The sequence below is a fragment of the Pogona vitticeps genome, chromosome 4, assembly GCF_051106095.1.
Source record: "Pogona vitticeps strain Pit_001003342236 chromosome 4, PviZW2.1, whole genome shotgun sequence".
In the NCBI taxonomy this organism is placed as follows: domain Eukaryota; kingdom Metazoa; phylum Chordata; class Lepidosauria; order Squamata; family Agamidae; genus Pogona; species Pogona vitticeps.
The window spans coordinates 21,706,895-21,729,468 of record NC_135786.1 but is presented as its reverse complement, the minus strand read 5'-3'; the positions used below and the strand labels follow the sequence as shown (position 1 = coordinate 21,729,468).

The window sequence follows — 22,574 nt, the reverse complement described above, 5'->3', positions numbered from 1 at the left end:
CATTATAAAACATAAGGGTGCATTAAGTAGCATTGCATTTTTAAAAAGGAAGCTAACAATGCAGTTATCGGTTTGAAAGACATGCTTGTCATTGTTTTATTTTTCATTAATATATTGTTAATCCCAGGAGCGGCCTTGAACATATCCACTGCCGTGGCTTCAATTGTACAGTAAGTGGTTTCTTCACTGGCCTCTTAAGGCAAGGCAAAGAAAATACATTTTAATTTTTTTTATATAACTCATGTAGAACATCAGTGATAGTCTATATACAGTCAAAATATTTTTGCCACTTCCCCTGCCTTCTGCTGAGCAGGAGAAGGGATTAATTTGCCAATATCCTAAAGTGGCTTGCTTATTAAGCCAGTTCACAATACTGGCAAATTGAAAGAGGAAGGCTCGTTTTGAATCCGTTCCAGTGATCACAGGCATGGAACTGATCAAAAAACACAGTACTGCTTTCAATCAAATAGGCTCACTTGAGTCACCCCTTATTCCATATGTAAAAAAGAAAAGGCAGGCGACTCAAAACTTGCAGATTGCTCAGCTGTTCCACAGAACCAGCTTTTCAAAGGAATGTAACAACCTTTTATTTATGATAATGAGCTGAGCCAATGGCAGAAATTGGCATTATCTGGACAAGCAGACGGGGCACAACCCTAGTATGGGGCCCCTGTCAAATCTCAAACATCCCTCTCCCTGTTGCTCTTTCTCCTTGCTGTCACTGTCTGATCCCTTGCCCTACGCAAGATTGATATGAAAGGAGCAAGTGTGATTCTCTCTGGCTGCATCTGGACCCATAAGATCTACTTCTTCCATATCTTGTTCCACAGAATGAGATACTTTTTTAGAACAACAATCATTTTTATTGAACTGCCATGTAACTTGGTAACCAGAACAACATGTGAACGCTTCAAAATGTCACTTAACTCTCCCCAATCATGAACCAGTACTCCTCACAACCACCAACCCATTCTGGGACCCTTTCACCCCCTTTTGAGCTCACCAGTGAAGCTTCTGATTACAGCTGACTTGAAGGAAGAGTATTATATACCTCAGTCAAAGAGCGCCACGACAAGGATGGCTTGTAGAGACCCGCTGGGTGCAAGTGGGCAACTCCTCCTGCCTTCCTTTCCCCAAGTCAAGGCATTGGGGAGCTTCCTGTGCAGTGGGCCAAGCTGCTTCAGCTGGACTAAGTTATTTGGGGGCACTTCGTTCTTGAACCCAGCACCTTCACTCTCTTCTCTCCTTCTCTACCCAAAAAGAGGATGTTAGATGAGTTTGGGGACTTGTGTTGCATCTTGGCCTGTTCCTTCGGTACCCTAAGAGACATGATCTCCCTAGTCCAAGAGTCTCCCATTTACACATGCTCCCATTCTCCTTGGGGTTCTACAATCCCCAGTACTTCACCTAGACAATCCCCTTCCTTATGTTCCTCTAAAGCATTACCCCACTTTTCTACTTCCTCTTTTTCTTCCTCTTTCTACATATTTCCCGCCATCTCTTCCCCACCCCCTTACATCTTTCTCCTTGCTCTTAAAACTCATCTCCCTCTGGGAGTTGTCCTCCTTCTCCCAGGCTTTTCCTGTCTCCCACAGGTTCTCCATTAACTAGGCTTTCCACTTCCCCGAAATAGTTATATGTAATCATTGTCTGACCCAGATTGACTAGGGCACTGGAAGTTGGAAAGTCCTTTGGTCTTGGGGAGATGCATGATGGCCTGCCAACAAGGCCTACACTGCCACTGCCACCCTTCTCAAAGCAAGGAAAGGGAACAGCGACATGTGCTTATATTTTCTTTTCCCTCTGGACAGGGATGTGAACTGGGGTCAGGAGTATTTGGATAGAGTATCACCACATGCAACAAGTAATCTGCAAGGGTAGGAGGCAACAGAGAGATGGATAGCTAAAGTCCCTTCTTGACTTTTCCAGACCTACATACAGATCGGAACTCCTAGGCTTCTTTCTTCTCTCTCTGAGGCCATTTCCCACACTCACCAGCTCTGTCCTCAAATTCCGCACATTTATCTGCCCTTAAAAAAAGTCCTGTATGTCTATACCATGGGATTGCTACCCAATGAAAAATCCCCAGTACAAAATCGCAGAAAGTCTGCACAAAAAGTTGATAAGTATTATTAGAGATCAGAATGGGTTGTCATCAATGGACATAATCTTAATATGCAGGTACCAATGCATGTTTATATACATTCATGCTCTGTAAATGAACATTTGCATCTTATGTAAGTAACTTTACACTACATATTTTGAGGTGCCTATCACCAGAATACAACTGTGCCTGTTTTGTCTCACCATCTAACTTCTGTCAAAGCCCAGGTCAAATGTTCCATTGTGCGTTGCCAGAATGGCCATTCCCAAGGGTTCAAGTCCATTTTGCTAGGTCTCCAGAAGATAAACCTTTCATCATGAGAAGTCTCTAGCCTTCAGTTTTGTCAGATCTGCTTTGCTTTCAGGGCATGGAAAAACTCATTACAAATAATTTGTTGTCTCTAATTCGTTAACTTTCAAATCACAATTTAAAAAGTCATTATATCAATTATTCAATGTCACCAGTCTTATTTTTGAGTAGTGGCTAACATATCTTGTTGCTTTAATGGATTATTAGCCATTTCTAGTCATTTTAAATATTCTTTTACAGTTTTTTTAATGATTTAACAAATCAGTTAACAAACTGATCAGCAAATAAAGTTAGGCATTTTCAAAGAATATTAATGTTAATAAACAAATCTCATTTGATGGTTTGACATTAATGTGTGAAGACTAGCTAATGTTTCTGAGCTCTGTTTATTAAAAACTGAAAATCCGTCAACCAGAGTAATACATTTAGATTTAAAGAACAAGGGACAGTTTGAGCCAAGGGGTTTGTTTTCAGTAGCAGAACTTAAACTCATCTCACACCCTTTTTAAATACAAGATCTCTCCTCATTACCCCAAGTTTTCTTTGTTTCTGCACCAGATTTAGCTGGAAGGGCATCCATGTGTTTATGCCATTGTTACTCTGATTACTTGTTCTGCTGTTCTGATTCAAAAACCTGTGCCAGGTTACTGCAGAGCTCTCAAAAATTTAATCCCCTGTTCTAGTGAACTTGCTGTCCTAGTAGTATGTCCAGGTTTTCAGATTATTAAAGCTGAATATATAGCCTTTCTACTTACGGAGATATTATTATTATTATTATTATTATTATTATTATTATTATTATTATTATTATTATTATTATTATTATTATTATTATTATTGTTGTTGTTGTTGTTGTTGTTGTTGTTGTTGTTGTTGTTGTTGTTGTTGTTGTTGTTGTTGTAGTAGTAGTAGTAGTAGTAGTAGTAGTAGTAGTAGTAGTAGTAGTAGTAGTAGTAGTTTTATTATTATTAGTTTTATTATACTGCATTTCTCCCAACAAGGGACCCAGAGCACCTCAACAAATATAAACCAATGTATGCAGACAGTAACTTACCCAAATGTTCTGCAAACCTTTTTTCTAATGCCATGTCAAATTAGCACAAAGGTTCTAAGTATCCATTTGACATTTGAGCCCTCCCCCACCCCACCAATTTTATCAGAATATGAGCCTGTCCAAATGGACATTTGTCCCTCCATTTGGTGCACTGATGGGTTGGGTCGGTCCTCTCTCTCTTTTCCGGCGTCCACATGTGGAAATTGTTGGAGTGGATCAATTTGTGCCAACCAGTGCCTTTTTGAACCTGTCAGTGTGGTCTACTATTTTGCTGTGGGTTGGAGGTTTCCAGTTTAATTCATCCCAGTGAGCATGGTCATTGGGAGTCAACTAACCTAGACAAGCCACTTCAGGATATTAGGAATTGAACACTTCCCTTGATCATCTGTAGAGGATCAAGAGAAGTGAAAATTTTTTTGCATCTGCTAGATTCATCAATGATGTAATAAGTCTCTTTGACTAAATTCTTATTTTCTCTTTGCCTTTTGGTGTATTGTTGATCAAAATTGTGGCTGCGGACAGGTTCTCAAGCAGCAATACAGAAACAAAGAAAAACTTTTTTAATTTAATTGAAGTGATTCATTTCATCAGCAACAATCTAGCAGACATAAAACATTAATTTCATTCACTTAACCCTCCATAGGGTCCATAGACAATCAGGAAGTATTTCATTGACAGCAGAATGAGCAGGAGGTCAATAAGCTATATGGACAAGAGGTGCATACCAAATGGCACATCACTGCTCCCTCCAGCCTTAACCGTTTGTACCCTGATCTAGCCCGCATCAAAGTGGCCAGTCTGGTCAGGCCCTATATGTCATTAACAATATTAAAAGGTCTCATGTACAAGGAGGAGAAAATATTAACTTTCTCATTATTGGTGAAAAAAGTAGGTATTTTCTGGTCCACTGCCTAGAGCTCTTGCATTGGTAAGAATTATATATATCATTGATATATAGCATAAAACTGCACTGGTTGCTGCTTTGTTTCATGGACTTTTTAAAGAACTAGAGGCATTGGATGGCTTGCTTGTGATTTAAAAAAAAAAAAACATTTTATCATTCTCTCTTCGCAGCATCTATGTGCTTTCCTTCTGAGAGAGAAAATACACTAATTTTGTACGCAGGTATTCTATGCAAAGATATCTTGTGCAAAGTATGGAAACTTTTGAGAGACAAAGGAGGTCCTTGCTTTAATTTCATTATCGAGGTGAGGAATCTTGGGTGTTTATTGTGTTCCAAACACCTACATTGATGAGAAGCAGAAATTTAATGAATGCTTTTTACATCCTTTTTTCATGTATGTTGTCATTTTGAAGTGCTATCTAAGTTTTTAGGTAATTCTTTCTGCTTTGTTGTTTTATAGGAGCTAATAACAGCCTCATCCCATTAGATTTTGTGCCTCCTAAAAGCAGAAAATATCACAAGCAGCTCTATCTACTCCCAGAAAACTAAATAGATGAATGAAGTGTATGTTTAAAACAGGGAGCATACAAATGGATGGTGCTAGCAGCTTTGTGAAATCAACTTCAAGAATGAATTGAAAGCCCTAAAAGACTCTTTATGAGTTTTGCCATTGAGAGAGTGAATTAATCAGGCATTACAATACACTAGAGCAGCTTAAAACAGAATTATTGGCTTCTGCCTCTCAAACTCGGAAACCTGTACGCAAGTCACCTGCAAGCAGCTCCAGTTTCTGTATAAAACTCCTTTCTGCTGACCTGTCTGTGAGGCAACTGGGACTACCTTTATAACATACACTTTAAACCTTCCTTCCAAGCTTCATATTGGATTAGCTCCTCTTTCCCAAGAAGGGAAGAGGCTGAGTCCAGAATTGCATTTAGGCGTTTTATAGTTCTACAGCTGAGTGATAATTTGTAACTTCTGTGCATTTCAGCAGTTCATTTGGACATACGTTTTATTTTTCAAATAGATGGAAGTTATCACTCTGCCAAACACACTTTAGTCATTGTTAAAAACATTGATTCTCTGCAAGTCAGAATAGGCAGCAAGCTTGTGTTTGATCTGCTAAAGCAAGATTGGCTTGAAACCTATGGATTTCCTATTTCTCAGATGAGTTTTCTTAATGGCTGGTTAACATGTACTAATGACATTTGATTAATCACTAATGATCTTTTGGCTGTAGTTTTCTATTCTCTGTTATGCTTGCTGGCTTCAGACGTATTCATCCTCATTGCTATGCATGTGCGAAGTGTATACAGTATTGTAGTGGAACCAGGGCTCACACAACATCTTGAAATTAGCATTTAGATTGCTGATTATGCATGTATATGAAATATAGGTAAATGTTAAAACAAATTAAATTTTAAGATAGACTATTTTTGACCAGAAGTAAACTACTTCAATGGTGTTATCTCGGCCCTTTGCTAGATCTTATTTCATATACAGTACATGCATGTAAGTGTTGCATTGATTAAATTTCTCCACAGTCTCAGAAAATTTGTCCTGTATCCAAGTAGCCTCATTTTACACAGAAGGAGACTCTCCGAAGAGTGGGGAAGCACTGCAAATACATTCAGGTATTCCCTGGGCAACAGAGTGCAGCCAGCCAATCCTTCACTTACAGAAGCATTGCACTGTACATTTGCTGATGAGAAACTATATTGCTAGGAGTTCTACTTTCCTTATTGTTCTGAAATGTATCACACTAAGTGATTCTAAAATCTCAATTTTGCCTTAAAAGGCTGGCTACAGACAGACTGACCCACTACACAAGGAGCAGAAACTGCAGAACTTGCAAAAGTCTGAATAATTATCTTTCTTTATCTTTCCAGAATAAATTACACACTGGCCAATACAAAGCTTGGCAAGAAAAATGTTCTATTAAGGAAGCACCATCACCTCTACCAGTAAACACATTAACAGTTATCAATAACTAGCAAGGAAACTTCTGTTGTTTAGTCATTAAGTCGTGTCCAACTCTTTGTGACCCCATGGACTAGAGCACATGAGGCCCTCCTGTCTTCCACTGCCTCCTGGAGTTTGGTCAAATTCATGTTTCAGTGACACTGTCCAACTATCTCATCCTCTGTCATCCCCTTCTCCTCTAACTGTGCTCTGTATGTACACACCATGGAGCCTCTATACTAATTTTATACCTAAAACTCTCTAGGCACGAAAAACAAAAGAGCTCAATACCTTAGTCTCCCTTTTGTTTTCGGAATAATCACCCCCTTGTTCAAATTGAGTAAGGTTTTGGTTCATTCAGCCTGAAGCTAAATCTGCTTCTGTATCTTTTTATCTCATTTTCCTCTTGGCATTTTTATTTCTAAATATACTATCATTCTAGTTAGAGCTGTTAGAAAACATACAGCTCCATGACCCCCCTCTGAGCTTACCATCCAAAAAGCACAAAGGTTGAGCAGCAGGGGCCATTCAGAGAAAAGGAAAAGAAAGCTTTATTACAGAAATTCTATCTGATGCTAAGATATCTTTGGAAGCTACTGTTAGACAACAATGTCCTTGAAATGATTGAAGAAAGAGGACAAAAGGGAAAGAAAGTGATCTTGAAGAATATCAGTCTAGACCTGTGGTTCCTAACCTTGAGTAACTTAGGTGCTCTTGGACTGTAACTCCCAGAAGCCTTCACCACTAGCTGTGTTGGGCTGTAGTTTCTGGGCATTGCAGTCCAAGAATATCTGGGTTACCCAAGGTTAGGAACCACTGATCAAGGCAAAGAAAATAGGTTTGGCAAAAGAAAAATAGGAAATTCCAGGTGGCCCTCACTAGCAAGCACAACCAGATTCTCTGCAGACTTCAAGCATACTCTTCTGTCCAACCCATGAAAGATGAGTTTGAGTCCATGTAGTTCAAAACTCCACACGACAAGAGCCTCATGTGATCAGATGTTCTGGTTTAAAAAAAAATGAAAGTCATTTATTTCCATTAGGAAGCTGTCAAGAGAATAACCCCATTCTTCATGAGCAGGGGGGGAAAGCATTGAAAATTAACTCTTAGTCTACCTGGTGTCTTCTGATAAGCTAAAAATCAAACTTAAGATCTAATTACTGTATGTGACTGCTTATCTGAGTTTTTTAAATGACATTGTTGCTTCCAAAGGGAGAAGAAGGGGGTCTCTATAAAATGTGGCAAAGAACTTCAGGACTTGTGACAAAGCTGCAGAAACATAAACAATCATAAAAGCCATCTGTATCATTAGGCAAAGTGAGGGAGCAGCCTCAGGCAGAGACGCTAGGAAGCAGTGGCAAGGTACTGCCAAAGCTAGCCTACTGCCCTCAGGTATAATGAAGAATACTGTCTCCGATACTTTTGAGATGGGAAACTAGAGTCTTCAACTTTCAGAAGCCTGAGTGAACATGGCCATAGTTCAGGTATTCTCAGAGTGGGTGTCAAACATCTAGAGAATCAAGAACTAAGAGAATGAATGTACTAACACTTTCATGTTATTCTATCATGGCACTTCTTTTCCAACCTCAAGTTCTTCTTCTGTTCAATGTAAAAGCTAAATGTTACTCTAGCTACGTGATTATCCAGTGACCCATTGTGAACCTCTGTGCCTCTGGCCGTGATTTTTATTTTGCAATAAGAAGAAACAAATAAAAAGAACAGCAGCTTATCTCTCTCTCCTAATAGGAATGCAGCATTAAAACTAATTCTCACAATATCCCTCCTGGACACTTTATTAGAATTGGCTTTACCAAATAGTGAAACTGAGGCAACATGGAGACAACATAAATAGGGGCTGTTATTATCCTGGTATTCTTTAGCTAGCCTTGGAACTATAAATGGAACAAACTCCAAAACATCAAATTCTGTGACAAAGAAATTAAAATTGTAATAAGTCAAGCAAGTTCTGTGGGTTGTGGAGGAAAGCCAACACACCAAAATGATGAAAAGAACAAGTAGGAAATACAAAGAAAAGTCCATTGCTCAGCAGAAGAGCACAGGCTTTGGGCAAGGAAGGCTCAGATTTTGGCATTTATAGTCCATGGCAAATAAAGACTTACAAGATGTTGTGGAGAATAGTTGGTGGAAATCAGTCTTTCCCTACAGCCATTTTGTCTACAGTACCCACCATCCTCAAACCAGCATGGCCTGCTGTGGTAGCTGATGGTAATCTAAAACCTCTGAAGGGTACATCCTTGAGGTAAACCTATATAGTTCAGAAATGCAAGGACTCTGGTCTTAATCTGCCGCCAGTGATCCTCAATCTTATACACAGAATTTTCCTCCTTGGGGCCATTTCCTTTCAGAGTTAAGCAGGAAAATGAATTATTTCTGTTACTGCCCATCAGTGATCAGAGACAACAGCAGGGATTCTCTAACCCACTTTGTTTCCCTTTCCCTCCTTACTTCCCAAATGAGAAAGAGGCAGGTGAGGGAGCTAAGTTGATGCCTGACTGCTACACAGTTTGAGAAATGGGCCTTAATCGTCGGCATCATGACTTTCAATCTTCTATTGCCTCCAGTCTTGTTTCAGTGTTTAGTGCCAGTGTAGTCCTGGCTTGGGCCACAAACCCCAGGGTCTGTGCTGCTACCTATAAGCTGTTATGTGCCACAAATACCATCCTAAGTAAGAAAATTATATACAAGGGGGAGAGTCCTAATGAATTGCTCAAATCACATCTTGCAGTTGGCCCGATGGAACGTCCAGTGCGCCACATTTGTACATGCCATATCTGCGATGCAGGACAGCAAAAAAGTGGCATACTTTGTCATAGGTTTGGAGGAGATACAAGGCAGGGGTTCTGCAACTATCATGTTTGCTACAGCTCCCCAGCTTTTGATTTTAAATTAGTTTCCTTTTTTGAAGCTTGCCCCTTGTATGCCAGGAACCTTAACTGCATAATTTGTGGTCAACAAAAAGTCTTGCGGCAGCCCTGACTGTTCAATTGTAGGTATGACCACAACATTCGTTTTCACAGAACTGGCAATTCTTTATTTATTAAATGAGCATATAGAAGAATACTTCTGCAAAGGAGCAAAATTAATCTCAACCTGCCTCCTCATTCTGGTGCTCTCGGCCCACTCCACCCCAGCCTCAGAACAGTTCCAGAGTCCCTGTTTCAGTGTAATGAAAGGGCAATTTACTGCTGTTTATTTACATTATTATTACTGTATTTTTATTGCTGGGAAAGAGAGAGCCAGGTGCTGCCTCATGTGCTGAAATAATACGTCTGGTTTATAAATTAAGGGGGATGAATTAAGTGGCCAACTCAGATGTCAAAACTCTGCCCACTACATGCCACGAACCAGGCGAGGAGGACGGCCCAAAACATTTTGCTGCCTAAGGCAAAATGCCCTCTCCTGCTGTCCCAAGTGCACAGGATTCTAAACTTGGATTGATGCATCTCTGTTTCTCCTCATGGCAGGGCAGTGCATGAAGTGACATTTGGCCTCCCTCACGGCAGGGCCGGCTCTGCCTCGGGGGTGGGGGGCAACCTTCTCTGAGGTTGTGTCCGAAGGTCTGAGAGTCACCCCGACATTTGGGTGAGGGGGAGGAAGCGCGCCCTCCCCGCCTTGCACAGCTCGCTTATGTCTTTCATCAGGCACCGAGCGGGAATTTCCCAACCTGAGGCAAAGAGAGAGAGAGAGAGAAAAGGCGAAATTGTGACGTTTGCCTCTTGTCCTCCCTCCCTTCTTCCCGCCCGCCCGCTTTTCCTCGTAGGCTCCGTTTGTTCCCACCGAATAAAGCCTCACGTATTGCAAATTGTTCTCATCCATAATCAAGACAGGAGAGGCAAAAACAATGTGACAAAAAAAGTGCCAAGACCCAGGGGCACCGCCGGCGAAACTGCTCGGAAGACTTTGGGAGGGGGGGGGGAGGAAGGAAGAGGTGCGGTGGGCGGTGTGTGAGTGAGGGGATGTGGGGGGTGAGGCTCGTCTTCTTTCTCCCGACGGCAAAGCGATTCGGGGCCAAGATTGGGGGGGCGGCGGCGATGGCCCTTGCGGGGGAGGGGAGGCGCCGGCGTTGCCCCTTCGCGGCTGAGTCAGGCGGGAGGCTCGCCGCAGCCGCCCCCACCTCCCCGACCGTCCCCATTTGCTCGCCCCCGCTCGCGAGCAGGTGGCAAAAGCTCAGCGAGATACGCGAGAAAACGGCGCAGCGCCGGGCTGGGTGGAGAGACTGGAGGTACTAACGCACACAGTTACTCACCTGTGAAGCAAATAGGGAGGGGGGGGTGAGCGCGGACGTGAGTGGGAACACGCAACCACACAGAGACATACACACATACAGAGTGGGCGGCTGCTGCAGGCGGGAGGGGGAGCGCCGGGCCTGGGAGACATGGCTTTATTTCGGTGTTACTCATTTTAAAAGCGCCTCGACTGAGCGCGGGGTCCTGGAGAAGCTCAGAGAGAGAGAGAGGCAGGCGAGGCGGGTTATGAATGGAAGGGAAGGTAAAGAATGAATGAATGAATGAAGGGAAGAGGCGAGGAGAATCCGGATCAGCAGCGCGCGCACTCCCCTCACCCCCCCACACACACACTGCGCGCGCTCCCCGCTGCGTTCCAAACGTGTCTCGTTCTGGGAGATCAAAGGCGAAAAGGAGGCGAGGGTGGATCGGTCTTCGGGGAGAGGAAAAAAACAGTGAATGGAGCAGAAGCAATAGCCATTTTTTTAAAAAAAAAAGTTTTCTTCTTGTTCTAGGTAGGCATAATGGAGCTGCAGGAGACTGTCTAAACAGCTGCTTCTGATACTGGGGATATCTATGGGTTAGCACAAGCCGACTCGCACGCACCCACCTCAAAAGCCTCCTATCTCTTTCTTGCAGGCCTCGCCAGGCCCAGGGAACGGCAGCGTGCAGGAAAGGGCAGCAGGCACCCCACATTCACCGAGGCACGTTGTTTGCATAAAATATTCAGCAGATCCAGCGCTGATGGCGGAGGGGGTGCGCGGGTGCGGTGGAGTGGGGGGAGAGAGCATTGTATCCTGTTTTATTTTTGTAAAGAGCCTTTGACGGATAGCTCCCGTCACAACCACCTAACCAGATCGGCTCAGAATAGCAACACTTAGCACATGCATAATGTCTTTGGATCTTCAAGGCACTTTTACGGGTTTTTTGTTTTCTCTCTCTCTGTGTGTGTTTTTAAACTAAACATGAATGGATGAAATCTTTGTGGAAGAATGGAGAAAATCCAACATTGTGAAACAAGGAGATAACGGTTTTAATATAGCTCTCCTTTATGTGTGGTCTGTGCTGGTTTTGTAATCTGCAGGTGAATGGCCCTTCGAAAAGGGGGTAGAAGAATAAAGGGTAGGACTGATGCCCTTGCTTACACATAAGCTTCCTCTAAGTACTTAAAGTGCATTATCATCATCATCCTTACAACAGTCCAATGCAGGTCACTGTTATTAAGTTCTGTCTTCCATGAATTTGTCCAATCTGCTTTTAAAGCAAGCCAAGTTGGTGGCCATCCCTACATTTTATGGTATATTCTATAGTTTAAATATGCATTATGTGTAGAATTTCCTGAGATCTTGCTGTGCTGGTCTGTTTCAGCATGTTGGCAAAATTAAAAAGGAAAAAGAAAAGAAGGAAGATAAAATATTGTGGTACTTTAAAGAATAATTGATTAAACAGTATTATTAACTTCATAAAGAAGTACTTCCTTTTATCTTCCCTAAGGAGGAAAAAGAACTAAAGTGGATTTCTTGTGTTTTGCATTGGAAGGTTTACTGGAAGTAGTCAGTTTGTATCTTCAGTGTGGACTCAATCTCTCTCTTGCTTTTCTCGTTCCCTGATGAGCCCAGTTTGAGAGCCTGTAGTAGACCCTTCCTTACAACTACATTTTAAAACAGCATCCAGATGGCATGACTTGAAGCCTCTTCCCACATTCTGTGCCCTTGCTTTTGTAACATAACCCCTGATAAAGAGGTCATTTCAAAAGTTTGCATAATTTTTTTTTGCCTTTTTGGTTAGTTGAATAAAAGCACTATCATGTACAGATACCGGAAAATTTTTTGCAGCCAGTATATACACACCTGCTTCCCTACAACACTTCGCTTCCTCCACATAATAGGCTTCTTATCTCTACTGTAACCCTCCTCCCACACTATAAAAGAAGTGTATGGTTTTTTATTTTCCCATATTGTCATTTTGAGATGGAAAATTAGGTACTTGGTGAAGCCTAGCAGTTCAAAGAGCATGGCCCCAGCATTTAATACTGCTGGAGTAAAAAGTAGTAGGTGGCATTGTTTCAACAGGTACTTTCACATTTTATTTCATTCAAAGCATTATGAAAGACAGTATACATGCCTCCCTTCCACAACACTAGGATTAGGGGTGCCAGACCACCGTGTACTGTAGTTCAGAATCCATGTAGAATTTTTAGGCCTCCCCAAAACGTAACTACAATGCATAAACAGTCGACTCTCTCTCTCTCTCTCTCACCTTTCTCAGGCCACCCACCTTTCTCAGGCCACTTCCTGGAAATGAATAACAACACAGTGTGTGTTTGTTGGAGAATATAGGGCAGTAGAGGAGGGTGGAAGCTCAATAACTAGCCTTTTTGTCTAAGAGTATTGGGAAAGACGTTGCAATTCACACTGCTAGAAATGGATTCTGAAACCTCCTACTCTGACACGAAATTGCAGCCATCCTTTTTGAAGTGTTCTTTAAGCGGAGAAGCTGGCTGGCTTACTAAGTTGAGCACAGCCAGAGGTTGGGAGTTTGATTCGCCACTCTGCATCCCAGAACAGCCAGATGGTGTAGCCTTGGGCAAACTGCACATCCCAGAATGCCCCCAGAAGAAGGGAATGGTAAACCACTTCTGAGTCGTCTCTATCAAGGGTCACAATAAGTCAGAATTGACTTGATGGCACACTGTCGTTGTTGTTGCTGCTGCCGCTAAGCTGAGAAAAGCCTGGCCTGCACTTGTGGCCATGAATTTTGGAAATGTAATGTTTTTTTTTCTGTACCATACACACAAACCTCTGATGCACAGCTTGATGCAGACTGGTACAGGTCAAAAGTTAGTTTCTTGTATGAGTTTTTAGTATGGTCTCATTTTAGAACATCAACAAAAGTATATCAAAACCAGCTGTTAAGCTCAGCGCATGTGATTTTTAGACTTGTTGGATTAGAATTATTCTACATGAATTTTTCAGTGGCTTTTTTGCAGTTAAGATATTTCAACAGAGTTCTTAGCAAGTGCTCACCCTTAAATATACGTATAATGAACCCATCTCTAGGAGCCACAAATAGTCAGTGTTTCCCACTGAAAGGCCCCAGTTTCTTAGGGATGCGTGCATGTGTTTCACACTAGCTGTGCTTCTTGTATTTTTGAGATTGTCCATTTGTTTCTGTTGCAATGCTGCTTTAAAGTTTCTGGTTTTAGTTTTATAATTATGTTATCCCCTTTTGTCCCTTTTGAAGCTATCCTGTGAGCATGTTGTATAAGTAGGGTAAAAAATACTGCTACTGGTAATAACTGTAAAGTGTTTGCAGCAGGAAATCCCTGTATAGCAGTGACAAATATGAACACCATATTTCACATCGTGTCCCCCAAACAAGCACACCATTTCTTTCTATTAGGAAGAAAAAAACTGGACATAAATGTGCTAAACACAATTTGAACCAAGACTATATAAGCAAGAAGCAAAACCAGCCACAGATGACCCTTAACCTCTTTCTTTAACCACTAATCAATACTGAACTTCTTTTTTAAAAAAAACTGTCTCTTACCTTTTACCAAACACAAACACCAGCAGAAAATAAATCCTAGTGGGCAGGGTTTCTTTTCCAACTCACACTGGGCAATGCTGTCCATTTCTAAAGCTATGTAAATATAAAAGCATTACCTTGAAATTGGTTTTCCCTTTCCTGGGTTTTCACTTAGAAGTTCTGCTCCATTAGTTTCCCCCTAATGTTTATCACCTCTGTAGAACTATGTAATAAATCCTTTCTTCCTTGTGTGCTTCAGCCCATGTTAATTCATTTTCTCTTCACAAAGTCATTTCTCCTTACTTTTCGCCCCCCCCCCAAAAGACTTTTCAGAAAGGTAGATTGTATGACCAGTGGTGACGACACATGCTGTAAACGTCCTTGTAACAGAAATAAATAAATAAATAAATAAATAAATAAAGAAAGAAAGAAAGAAAGAAAGAAAGAAAGAAAGAAAGAAAGAAAGAAAGAAAGAGAAAAAGAAAGGGGGATTCCAGAAAAGTGATAAAGAGAGAGAAAAACGAGAGAGAAACCACTGGGATTCTGAAGTCTGGGGAGAGTTGCTTTTTGGACTACACTTTCAAAAGTTGTTGTCAAAAAGGAACTTTTTCTAATCTTTCCAATTAAAGAAACAGGTGGGAAGTCCACCGCTCTCCCTGATCACTGATCAGAGATAACAGTGGTACTCTCACTAGTCAGAGATAACAGGGGCATCTTATATGCAGATTCCTTTTTCTCTCCCTGCATAGAGAAGGCAAGAAATATAATATCAGTGGCATGTACAGAGCTCGGGGATGGAGATAGTGCCTTGCTGACTGTGGTATCATCTGGCTTGACTTGATCCAGATAGGGGCAGCAATTAAATCCTGAACTCATTGCAGCACGGCTGAGGAGGATGAATGTTGTCATTCAACACATCTGGAGGATACAAGACTGGAAAAGCTTTAAACTTCCATTCAGTGAAAAAACCTGCAGAGAAGTGCCTCTATCTTCATCAGCCTGTATTGTTCCAGAAAAGCTGTTTGCACATTTAAATAAAACTTTTATTAAAGCCAGATTTAGAATTTGGGGGCTACACTTTTAACTATTTTGTCAAGGTTTTAAATTAGAAAGGCATTTGGAAATCTGTGATCAGATGTATGGGTGTGTTATTTGAAAATCTCCTTGGGGGCTGAATTCATAGAGGCTGTGGCACTGGGAACAGAGAGATTAAATAATACTGATTGGGGCCATTTCTCCAACCTAACTAATCTCATGGGCAGATAGCAGCCGGGAGGACTGCTGATCCCGAAAGCAGAATGGAGAACTGCTAGATGGCTCAGTGGTTTAAGCTATCTGGTTGCAGAGCCCAGAGGTTGGGAGTTCAATTCCCCACTGTGCCTCCTTGACAAGAGCTGAACTTGATGATCCATAGGGTCTTGTCCAGTGCTGCAGTTCTAAGATGATGATGATGATGATGATGATGATGATGATGATGATGATGATGATGATGATGATGATGATGATGAAAAGGTTACCTGTCTTTCTGTCAGGCCACTAGTCAGATTTCTGCATGTCCTCCCTCCCTCTCCCTAAGCATACACTGCTGGCTGTTTTTGTCTTTTGAAAAGATCAAATCCTAAATCTCAACATCTCACTGAGTTTGGCCCCAAGGCATGTATCAGCAATCTATTTATCGGTGGCAACAATCACATTAATGGTATTTTAACTGGAGGCAGACCCTCTGAAAGAGTATCAGTGCAAATGTCACTGCTGTATCCTACATAGCCTTCAACAGGGTGGAAATGAACATAATATTTTTCTTTTTCAGTATTAGGAGATTAATTGTTGTATGCCATGGTTCCCTCCCACACTTGACTGTCATAAATTAGTTTTGAAATAGGAATTTGTATTGTTTTGGAAACTTGTTTGAACTGATACAATAAAGGTGGTCAGGAGTCTGATACCCCCCACTGTGCAGGAGGAAAACCAACCTATGTGGCTGGTCCCAGAGTGCCCCCCAGAAGACGGGAATGGCAAACTATTTCTGAGTATACTTAGAAGACCCTGGAAGGGGTTACCACGGACTAGAATTGATTTTACAGCATATACCCTGAGTGCTCACTGGAAGGACAGATCCTGAAGCTGAGGCTCAGATACTTTGGCCATCTCATGAGAAGAGAAGACTCCCTGGAAAAGACCCTGATGTTGGGAAAGTGTGAGGGCAAGAGGAGAAGGGGACGACCGAGGATGAGATACTTGGACAGTGTCATCGAAGCAACCAAGATGAATTTGACAACTCTGGGAGGCAGTGGAAGACAGGAGGGCCTGGTGTGCTCTGGTCCATGGGGTCACAAAGAGTCAGACACAACTTAACGACTAAACAACAACAACCAGAAAGGGGAGGAGGGGAGGAAATATGTGAATATCAGACTGTCTACAAGATTTTTGTGGGGGTGTGCTGCACTGTAAATCTGCCAGTCTTCCAACCTAAAATGTGATTTGTGTGTTTAGTCTACAAATTTGCACAGCTGCCCAGCATAGTTTGTGCCTAGTGCTTGCCATTACAGTAGCCAAAATCCTGTTGTGAGAAAGGCATATCTTTTCGAGGTAAATTGCTACAAATTAAGAAACTTCTGTAGGCATCATCTGTTGCTTGTTGGGTCACATGACATAGTGTGCAACAGATAGTGCCTGTGGCAAGTGCTTAACTTGTGTCAGTTTGCTTCTCAAAGGTACATCTATTGTGTAACAGCCCATTGCTGGCAAGTGTTGGCTCCTGCAGAACAATACTTTTGGGAGTTCAAGTTGCCTTCCTCAACCTGGCACTTTCCAGATATGCACAAACCCCACAATCTGCTTGTTAGGTAAGGATGATGGGATCTGGATGATGGATTGGTAGCCCAACACACATATAAACTGTTCGGATGGGAAAGGGCTGTTCTTAATCATAGAATCTAATGAACAGGAATTCAATTTTCCTGCTGCTCTGCTACATCTTCTTCTTTCCATCCCATTTCCTACCCATAGCAACATGTATGCTGTTCATTTCCATTTAAAATACTGTGGACTGCTTATAAGAGACCGGTGTAAAATATGAAGAATCCTGTTCAAATCCTTCTAAAACACACTTCAATAATAACTTCTAAAAATAACTAAAACATGTAACTACACAAACACAAAAAGAAACATTAAAGCCATTCATCCTTTGAATTGGGCTATCACACTTTGATGAGTCCTAAATAATAGTTATAGGTTAGCAATCAACCTTGAAAATTAAATCCTTGTTTATGTTCTAATGGCCAATCACAAACAAAGCATAATGAATGCCATAAGGGGAGGGGGGGAAATGTGCTGTGCCATACAGATGTCATTCACTAAGTAAGAGAGGATCACTTCTACATACATGCCAACTGTATCACCTAGATCAGGGGTGGGCAATTAATTTCTATAGGGGGGCACATGAAAAATCTGAACTGTGTTCGGGGGCTGAACCAACTTTACTTAAAAATAAAATGAAACAGTGATGTTATGATTGTTTTTATTTTAAACTTGTTAATCTTCACAAATACTAAAGAGGTTTTTGGTGGTATGTTAAAGATAAGCAACTGATCAACTTTAGACAAAAAGCTATAAATGATTTTGATGGTCAAAACTGTCCGCGGGCGGGACAGGAGTGGCTCGCGGGCCATATGTGGCCCTTGGGCCGCACTTTGCCCAGGTCTGACCTAGATAGATCTTATCCAAAAGTAACTTTTCCAGACTTCATCTTGAAGGTGGTATACACACATGTAACGAAATACTGTAAAAGATATACATACAGGTAAATGAAATCAAAGGCAACAGCAAAAATGAAACATATTAAGAGCAAACAGAAATGGCAGATAAAATTGACATCAAGCATCTTTCTTCTGAGGGAGGTTTTTTCTGCCTCCCCAGGGATAGCTTCAATTTGGTTGTCATAAATCTCTGGTACCATGAAAGGATTTTCCAAATGAAAACACATTTGTTTTACATAAAGCTTGAGTTCCAGCCCCTTTCATTTTAGAAATGGATCACTGTTTTAGGATCAAGTGGATTTCAGCAGACCCACCTCCTTTGTGTGGAATGGCCTGCATTTGAAATAGTTCCTTCATTGTTATCTTACTGAGTCTCATTATAACAGGGTTTAATAAACCCTGTTCTAATGCCACCCATGAGTGTATTGCAGGTTTCTGTCTCTTGTTCTTTCTCCCTGACTTTCTGCCATGTCACCTCTGTAGTATTCCAAAAGGCACTTCTACAAGCAAGTTGGAAATATTAAAGAAGTATCCTGGCCAGTCTCCAGCGGAAATTCATTCAGGTTAATCAATGAAAAAGAGCTCCGAGGAGCTGCAACAGTCCCAAAAGGGTTTATAGATCAGAGTAAGCAATAAGGGCTGGCAGCTTTTAAAAATATCATGTCTTTTTACAGAGGGGAGATCTATAGAAGCCAACAGCAGTTGGGTTAAAAAGGATAATTAGTGGAGGGAAATAGAAGCCCCCGGATGTGGATGCTGGGGGAATACTCCAGCTAAAAATAAAGAGATCTTCAAAATATAAACACAGTGACAAAGAGAGAATCGACCCGTTGCATAAAAATAGCAAGGAATCAAAGGAGGAAATGGAGCAGTGTCATTCAGAACTGATGTACGCTATAGTATATCCCACGATCCGCATGGCAAGGGCAGGTGTAAAGAAATCTTTCCACTTTGCTGCCATTGTGTCTGGAGAGCACTGTGTAGAAGAGATGTTTAGGGTATTCGTGAACAGCATTCTGCTGAAGCTGCTGCTACTGTACTCTGCCCCATCTTTGAGTGCTGGAAGCAGGAAAGACAGAATTAGAGGTTACATTTTAGATCAAGAGATTCCATTGTGGACATAGAAAAGAATGTTCTGCCTTGTGGGGGTCGGCGGGGGGGGGGGGAAGAGGATCAGATCTTGCTATCTCAATAGCAACTCTTTAATTTTTAAAAAGTCAAACCAAGATATCAGCATAATCATAGCTCTTAACTGCATAAAAACACCATATCAATCAACTCAATAATGAATATTTAAAAATATGTTTTGAGAGGTGTTACTTTATGGGCACATGACACTCTCTCTCTCTCTCTCTCTCTCTCTCTCTCTCTCTCTCTCTCTCTCTATCTATCTATCTATCTATCTATCTATCTATCTATCTATCTATCTATCTATCTATCTATCTATCTATCTATCTATCTCCCAATCTCTCTTTGGGCTTTCACTGAATTGTGGGAATCTGGACAGGTAAATACAGGAATCCAGAGGCTCACTCAAACTTGCTTCTCAGTTTTGTTTTGTTTTTATTTCCTTTGGACCTCTTTTTTAAATAGTTTGAACTTCTGTCAAGTTGAATAATAAAAAGGGAGGGTGGATGAGAAATTTTGGCATAATGTTAATTTTAACGGAGTAAAGTGTGTTACATTGATTAGAAAATATTCTGGATCCATGTATTCTCAAAGGCTTTCACAGCCAGGATCCAATTGTTGTTGTGGGTTTCCCAGGCTGTTTGGCTATGTTCTTAAGGTTTTTCTTCCTAACATTTTGCCAGTTTCTGTGGCCGGCATCTTCAGAGGACAGGAGTCAGAACTCTGTCCTGTCCTCTGAAAATGCAAGCCACAGAAACTGGCAAAATGTTAGGAAGAAAAACCTTAAGAACACAGCCAAACAGTCCAGAAAACCCACAACAACCACTCTGGATCCAGATTTTGCATCTATTTTGACAAGATTTGGGGGAGTCTCAGGATCAATCTATATCTCATAAGTAACACATCATTAAAGCTGAAATGATGTTGGTGTTCTAGAGATCTGATTTAGGCAGAGTTTCACATCTGAGAAATCGAGCTTCCAAATGAAGTCTCTGTTTAACCCCCAAAGCCCAATGATAAAAGTGGGTGCATTTCCAAACCTTATGAGGTGAAAAAAAAAAACCTTACTGCTTTTTCCACCACAGTATCAAATCAAATATTTCCACGTGGTAGTGTTACTCTGGAGCCTTGGTTATTTTGCTTACCTTTTCCAGCCCCCTTTCTAACTCTACAATATCAAAGCATTGTGGTCAGAACTTTATGTAGTATTCCAAATGTAGTTGTTCCAGTGTGCTGCTTAGTGGTGTCGTTGGCCACTCTGGGGCTGGGGGTTGTCAAAGCAGCAGCACTTCTCTTGCAGCCAGGATCCTCCTGAGTCATCCCCTCTTGGCTCTGTCAGATCAGCCCCTCCATCCCCATTCCCCTGGCGGTATTCCCCCACTCACTTCTGACTACTTTCCCTTGGGTGGGGGAGGTGTCCCACCCCCTGATCTGTCCAAGGCAAAGGGTTCCTACTCACCTTCTCACTTGCCTGCCTGCCCTGTTTGATGGCTGGGATGCTATACTTGGCTTTCTGTGCCCCTGCCTTTGTCAGCGTGTGTGCGCCAGGTGTCTCCTAAGACCCAGAGAAGGAACCAGGTTGCAATTCATTCATCTGACTGCTTGGAAAACTTAGCTTCCTTCTTTCTCTCTCTCCCCCTCCCCGCCACACCCTTTGTGCATCTGTGTGTTTTCAGAGTCCTGTTGCTACGCCTAGCAGGGCAGGGCAAGGCAGGGTTGAAGCATGGAGGGGAGTCATAGGAAAGCCATGGCAGCTACCGCTGGGGTTGGCATTTCACAAGCCATGTAAGAAAGAGATAGGGGGCTGGTCTCTTGATGGCAGCTTCCCCCTTCCCTCCCCACAGATCCTTCCCCCCCCCCCTGGTAATCACATCTCAGTCATACTCTGGAGTGTGTGAATTTGTGTGCATGCATGCTCAGGAAGGAAAAAAATTATCTCTGTGTGTAAGCCTTGTGGACAGACCCTGCACTTGTGAATTTGTGACTACGCTACTGCATCTAGATGCACCCAAAGGAAAGTTTCATTTGCTCTCAGTTTCAGTGTTTTGGCAGAATCCTATGAATGGTTTGACAGCACCTTATTTCCTTGGGCATTATTCTGCATTACTCATCAAGCTGTCGCCTTTAAAATATTTGGTTTCTTTCTAATTTATATTCCTTTTAAAACCTATGACTTCCCCCCCCCCCATCTTCTTTGTGCAACAGCTATGCTACCTCTGGTTTGGAACACAGAGATATACTGTTTCAGGCAAGACTCAACCGTACATGTGGAGTCATAAGATATCACTTCATTATCTTACCCTTTTAAAAAAAGGAAAGAAAAGAAGAAATCAGTTTCTCCTCCTTCTCCAGGCAAAATTGCTCAGCCTTATCTCTCTATTCATAGCATGGCTTGGTTGAAGTGTGACTTAATGTGCATTTTGGCCTGAAGGCAAAAATTAAAATCCACACAATTATGAAAGTCTCATTTAAGCAATGAAGGGGGGGGGAGATCAAGATACAGACTTAAAGGGAAATGGGACCCCAAAAAAACTCATATTCTCTGTCCTTGTTCTATATACCATGGTGTATAAACAACCATTTGGAAGTGGCCAATTGGAGAATACCTATTACCTGGGAGCTGGCCCTGCCATTTGCCAAAGTGAGCATGAAATTCAACAGGGATAAGTGCAAAGTACTGCACCTTGGAAAAAGAAACCAAAACTGCACAGTTACAAGATGGGTGATACCTGGTTATATAAGTATAAGTAGAGAAATTGCACACAATATTATAAGCAGTTGCAGATCTCAGAAATAACACCATCAGAGCTGTAACAAAATGGCAGTATCAGGAACAGCATACATACTGCACCGATATTTAACAGACACTCAGTTTTTTGTTTAAAACGTGCATTTGTTATATAATACCAATCAATGTTTTTATAATTTTGATTGACTGTGTCTGATATTTTTGAATAATAACATAACTCACATTGATGATTTCTACTGCACTACTGTGTAAGCTAATGTGGAGCACCAGTGCCAGCAAAGGTAATAGGTTGTTGGACTATGCTGAGACCTGAACTTTTCAGCCACTATCTCAGTACTAGATGTGATGGTAAGTGGGCATTAAACAATGCAATTTTTGAAACAAATGCTACTAAAGATCAGAATCATGGCAGAGATAGAGCTGAGAAAGAGCCCCTTCAGATAAGCACCTCCAGAAGAGAGATTCTTTTCAGGACCATAGCAAGGAAAAGCAAGAGTTAATTTTCCCTCTATGCCTCCTGCAATTCTGATAGTTATCAGTCTTCTGTTCCCAGTTGATCCTTTTTGTCTGTTTAAATGGAAAGATGCATTTAATGTCACATCTAGTTTGCAATGCAGCAGCTCAAAGGACTGGGCTCAGAAGCATTGGATAACGATAAATAAAAAGATAGTACAATGCCATGACTCATGACACTTCTCCATGTTATTGCTATGTGGCTCTCATATTGTGTTGGGTTTGCAACTCCCATCTTCATTGACCATTGGCTATGTTGGCAAGGGGTGATGGGGGACTAGTCCAACAATATTTGGAGGTCTGCAAGTTGCCCACCTC

At 41.6% G+C, this 22,574-nt stretch overlaps 1 protein-coding gene and 1 long non-coding RNA gene across 6 annotated transcripts in view; one reads left to right on the top strand and one right to left on the bottom strand.

The window, feature by feature from the left end:
• The window catches only part of LOC144588982 (uncharacterized), a 69,039-nt gene that overhangs the window by 29,886 nt on the left and 16,579 nt on the right, over positions 1 to 22,574 (top strand). The window contains exon 3 of one of the 4 annotated variants that reach the window (XR_013544779.1): positions 4,542 to 4,650. The exons of 1 other annotated variant lie outside the window; for it this stretch is intronic. Coding sequence is in view for 2 of the 3 variants with exons in the window: in XM_078392637.1 (XP_078248763.1) it covers positions 4,832 to 4,920 (89 nt within the window). In the remaining variant the exon portion in view is untranslated. Of the gene's footprint in view, positions 1 to 127; positions 171 to 4,541; positions 4,651 to 4,831; positions 8,334 to 22,574 lie in introns of those variants that run through there. 2 more of the 4 variants (XM_078392638.1, XM_078392637.1) reach the window with 2 other exon arrangements.
• Positions 9,359 to 20,593, bottom strand: LOC140706504 (uncharacterized). 2 transcript variants are annotated; one of them, XR_013544780.1, is made up of 3 exons: positions 20,454 to 20,593; positions 11,188 to 18,925; positions 9,359 to 10,018 (listed from the first exon to the last, which is right to left on the bottom strand). It is a non-coding gene; the product is annotated as an uncharacterized LOC140706504 (long non-coding RNA). The 2 variants fall into 2 exon arrangements; XR_012086145.2 differs by lacking the exons at positions 11,188 to 18,925; positions 20,454 to 20,593 and adding an exon at positions 10,601 to 11,139.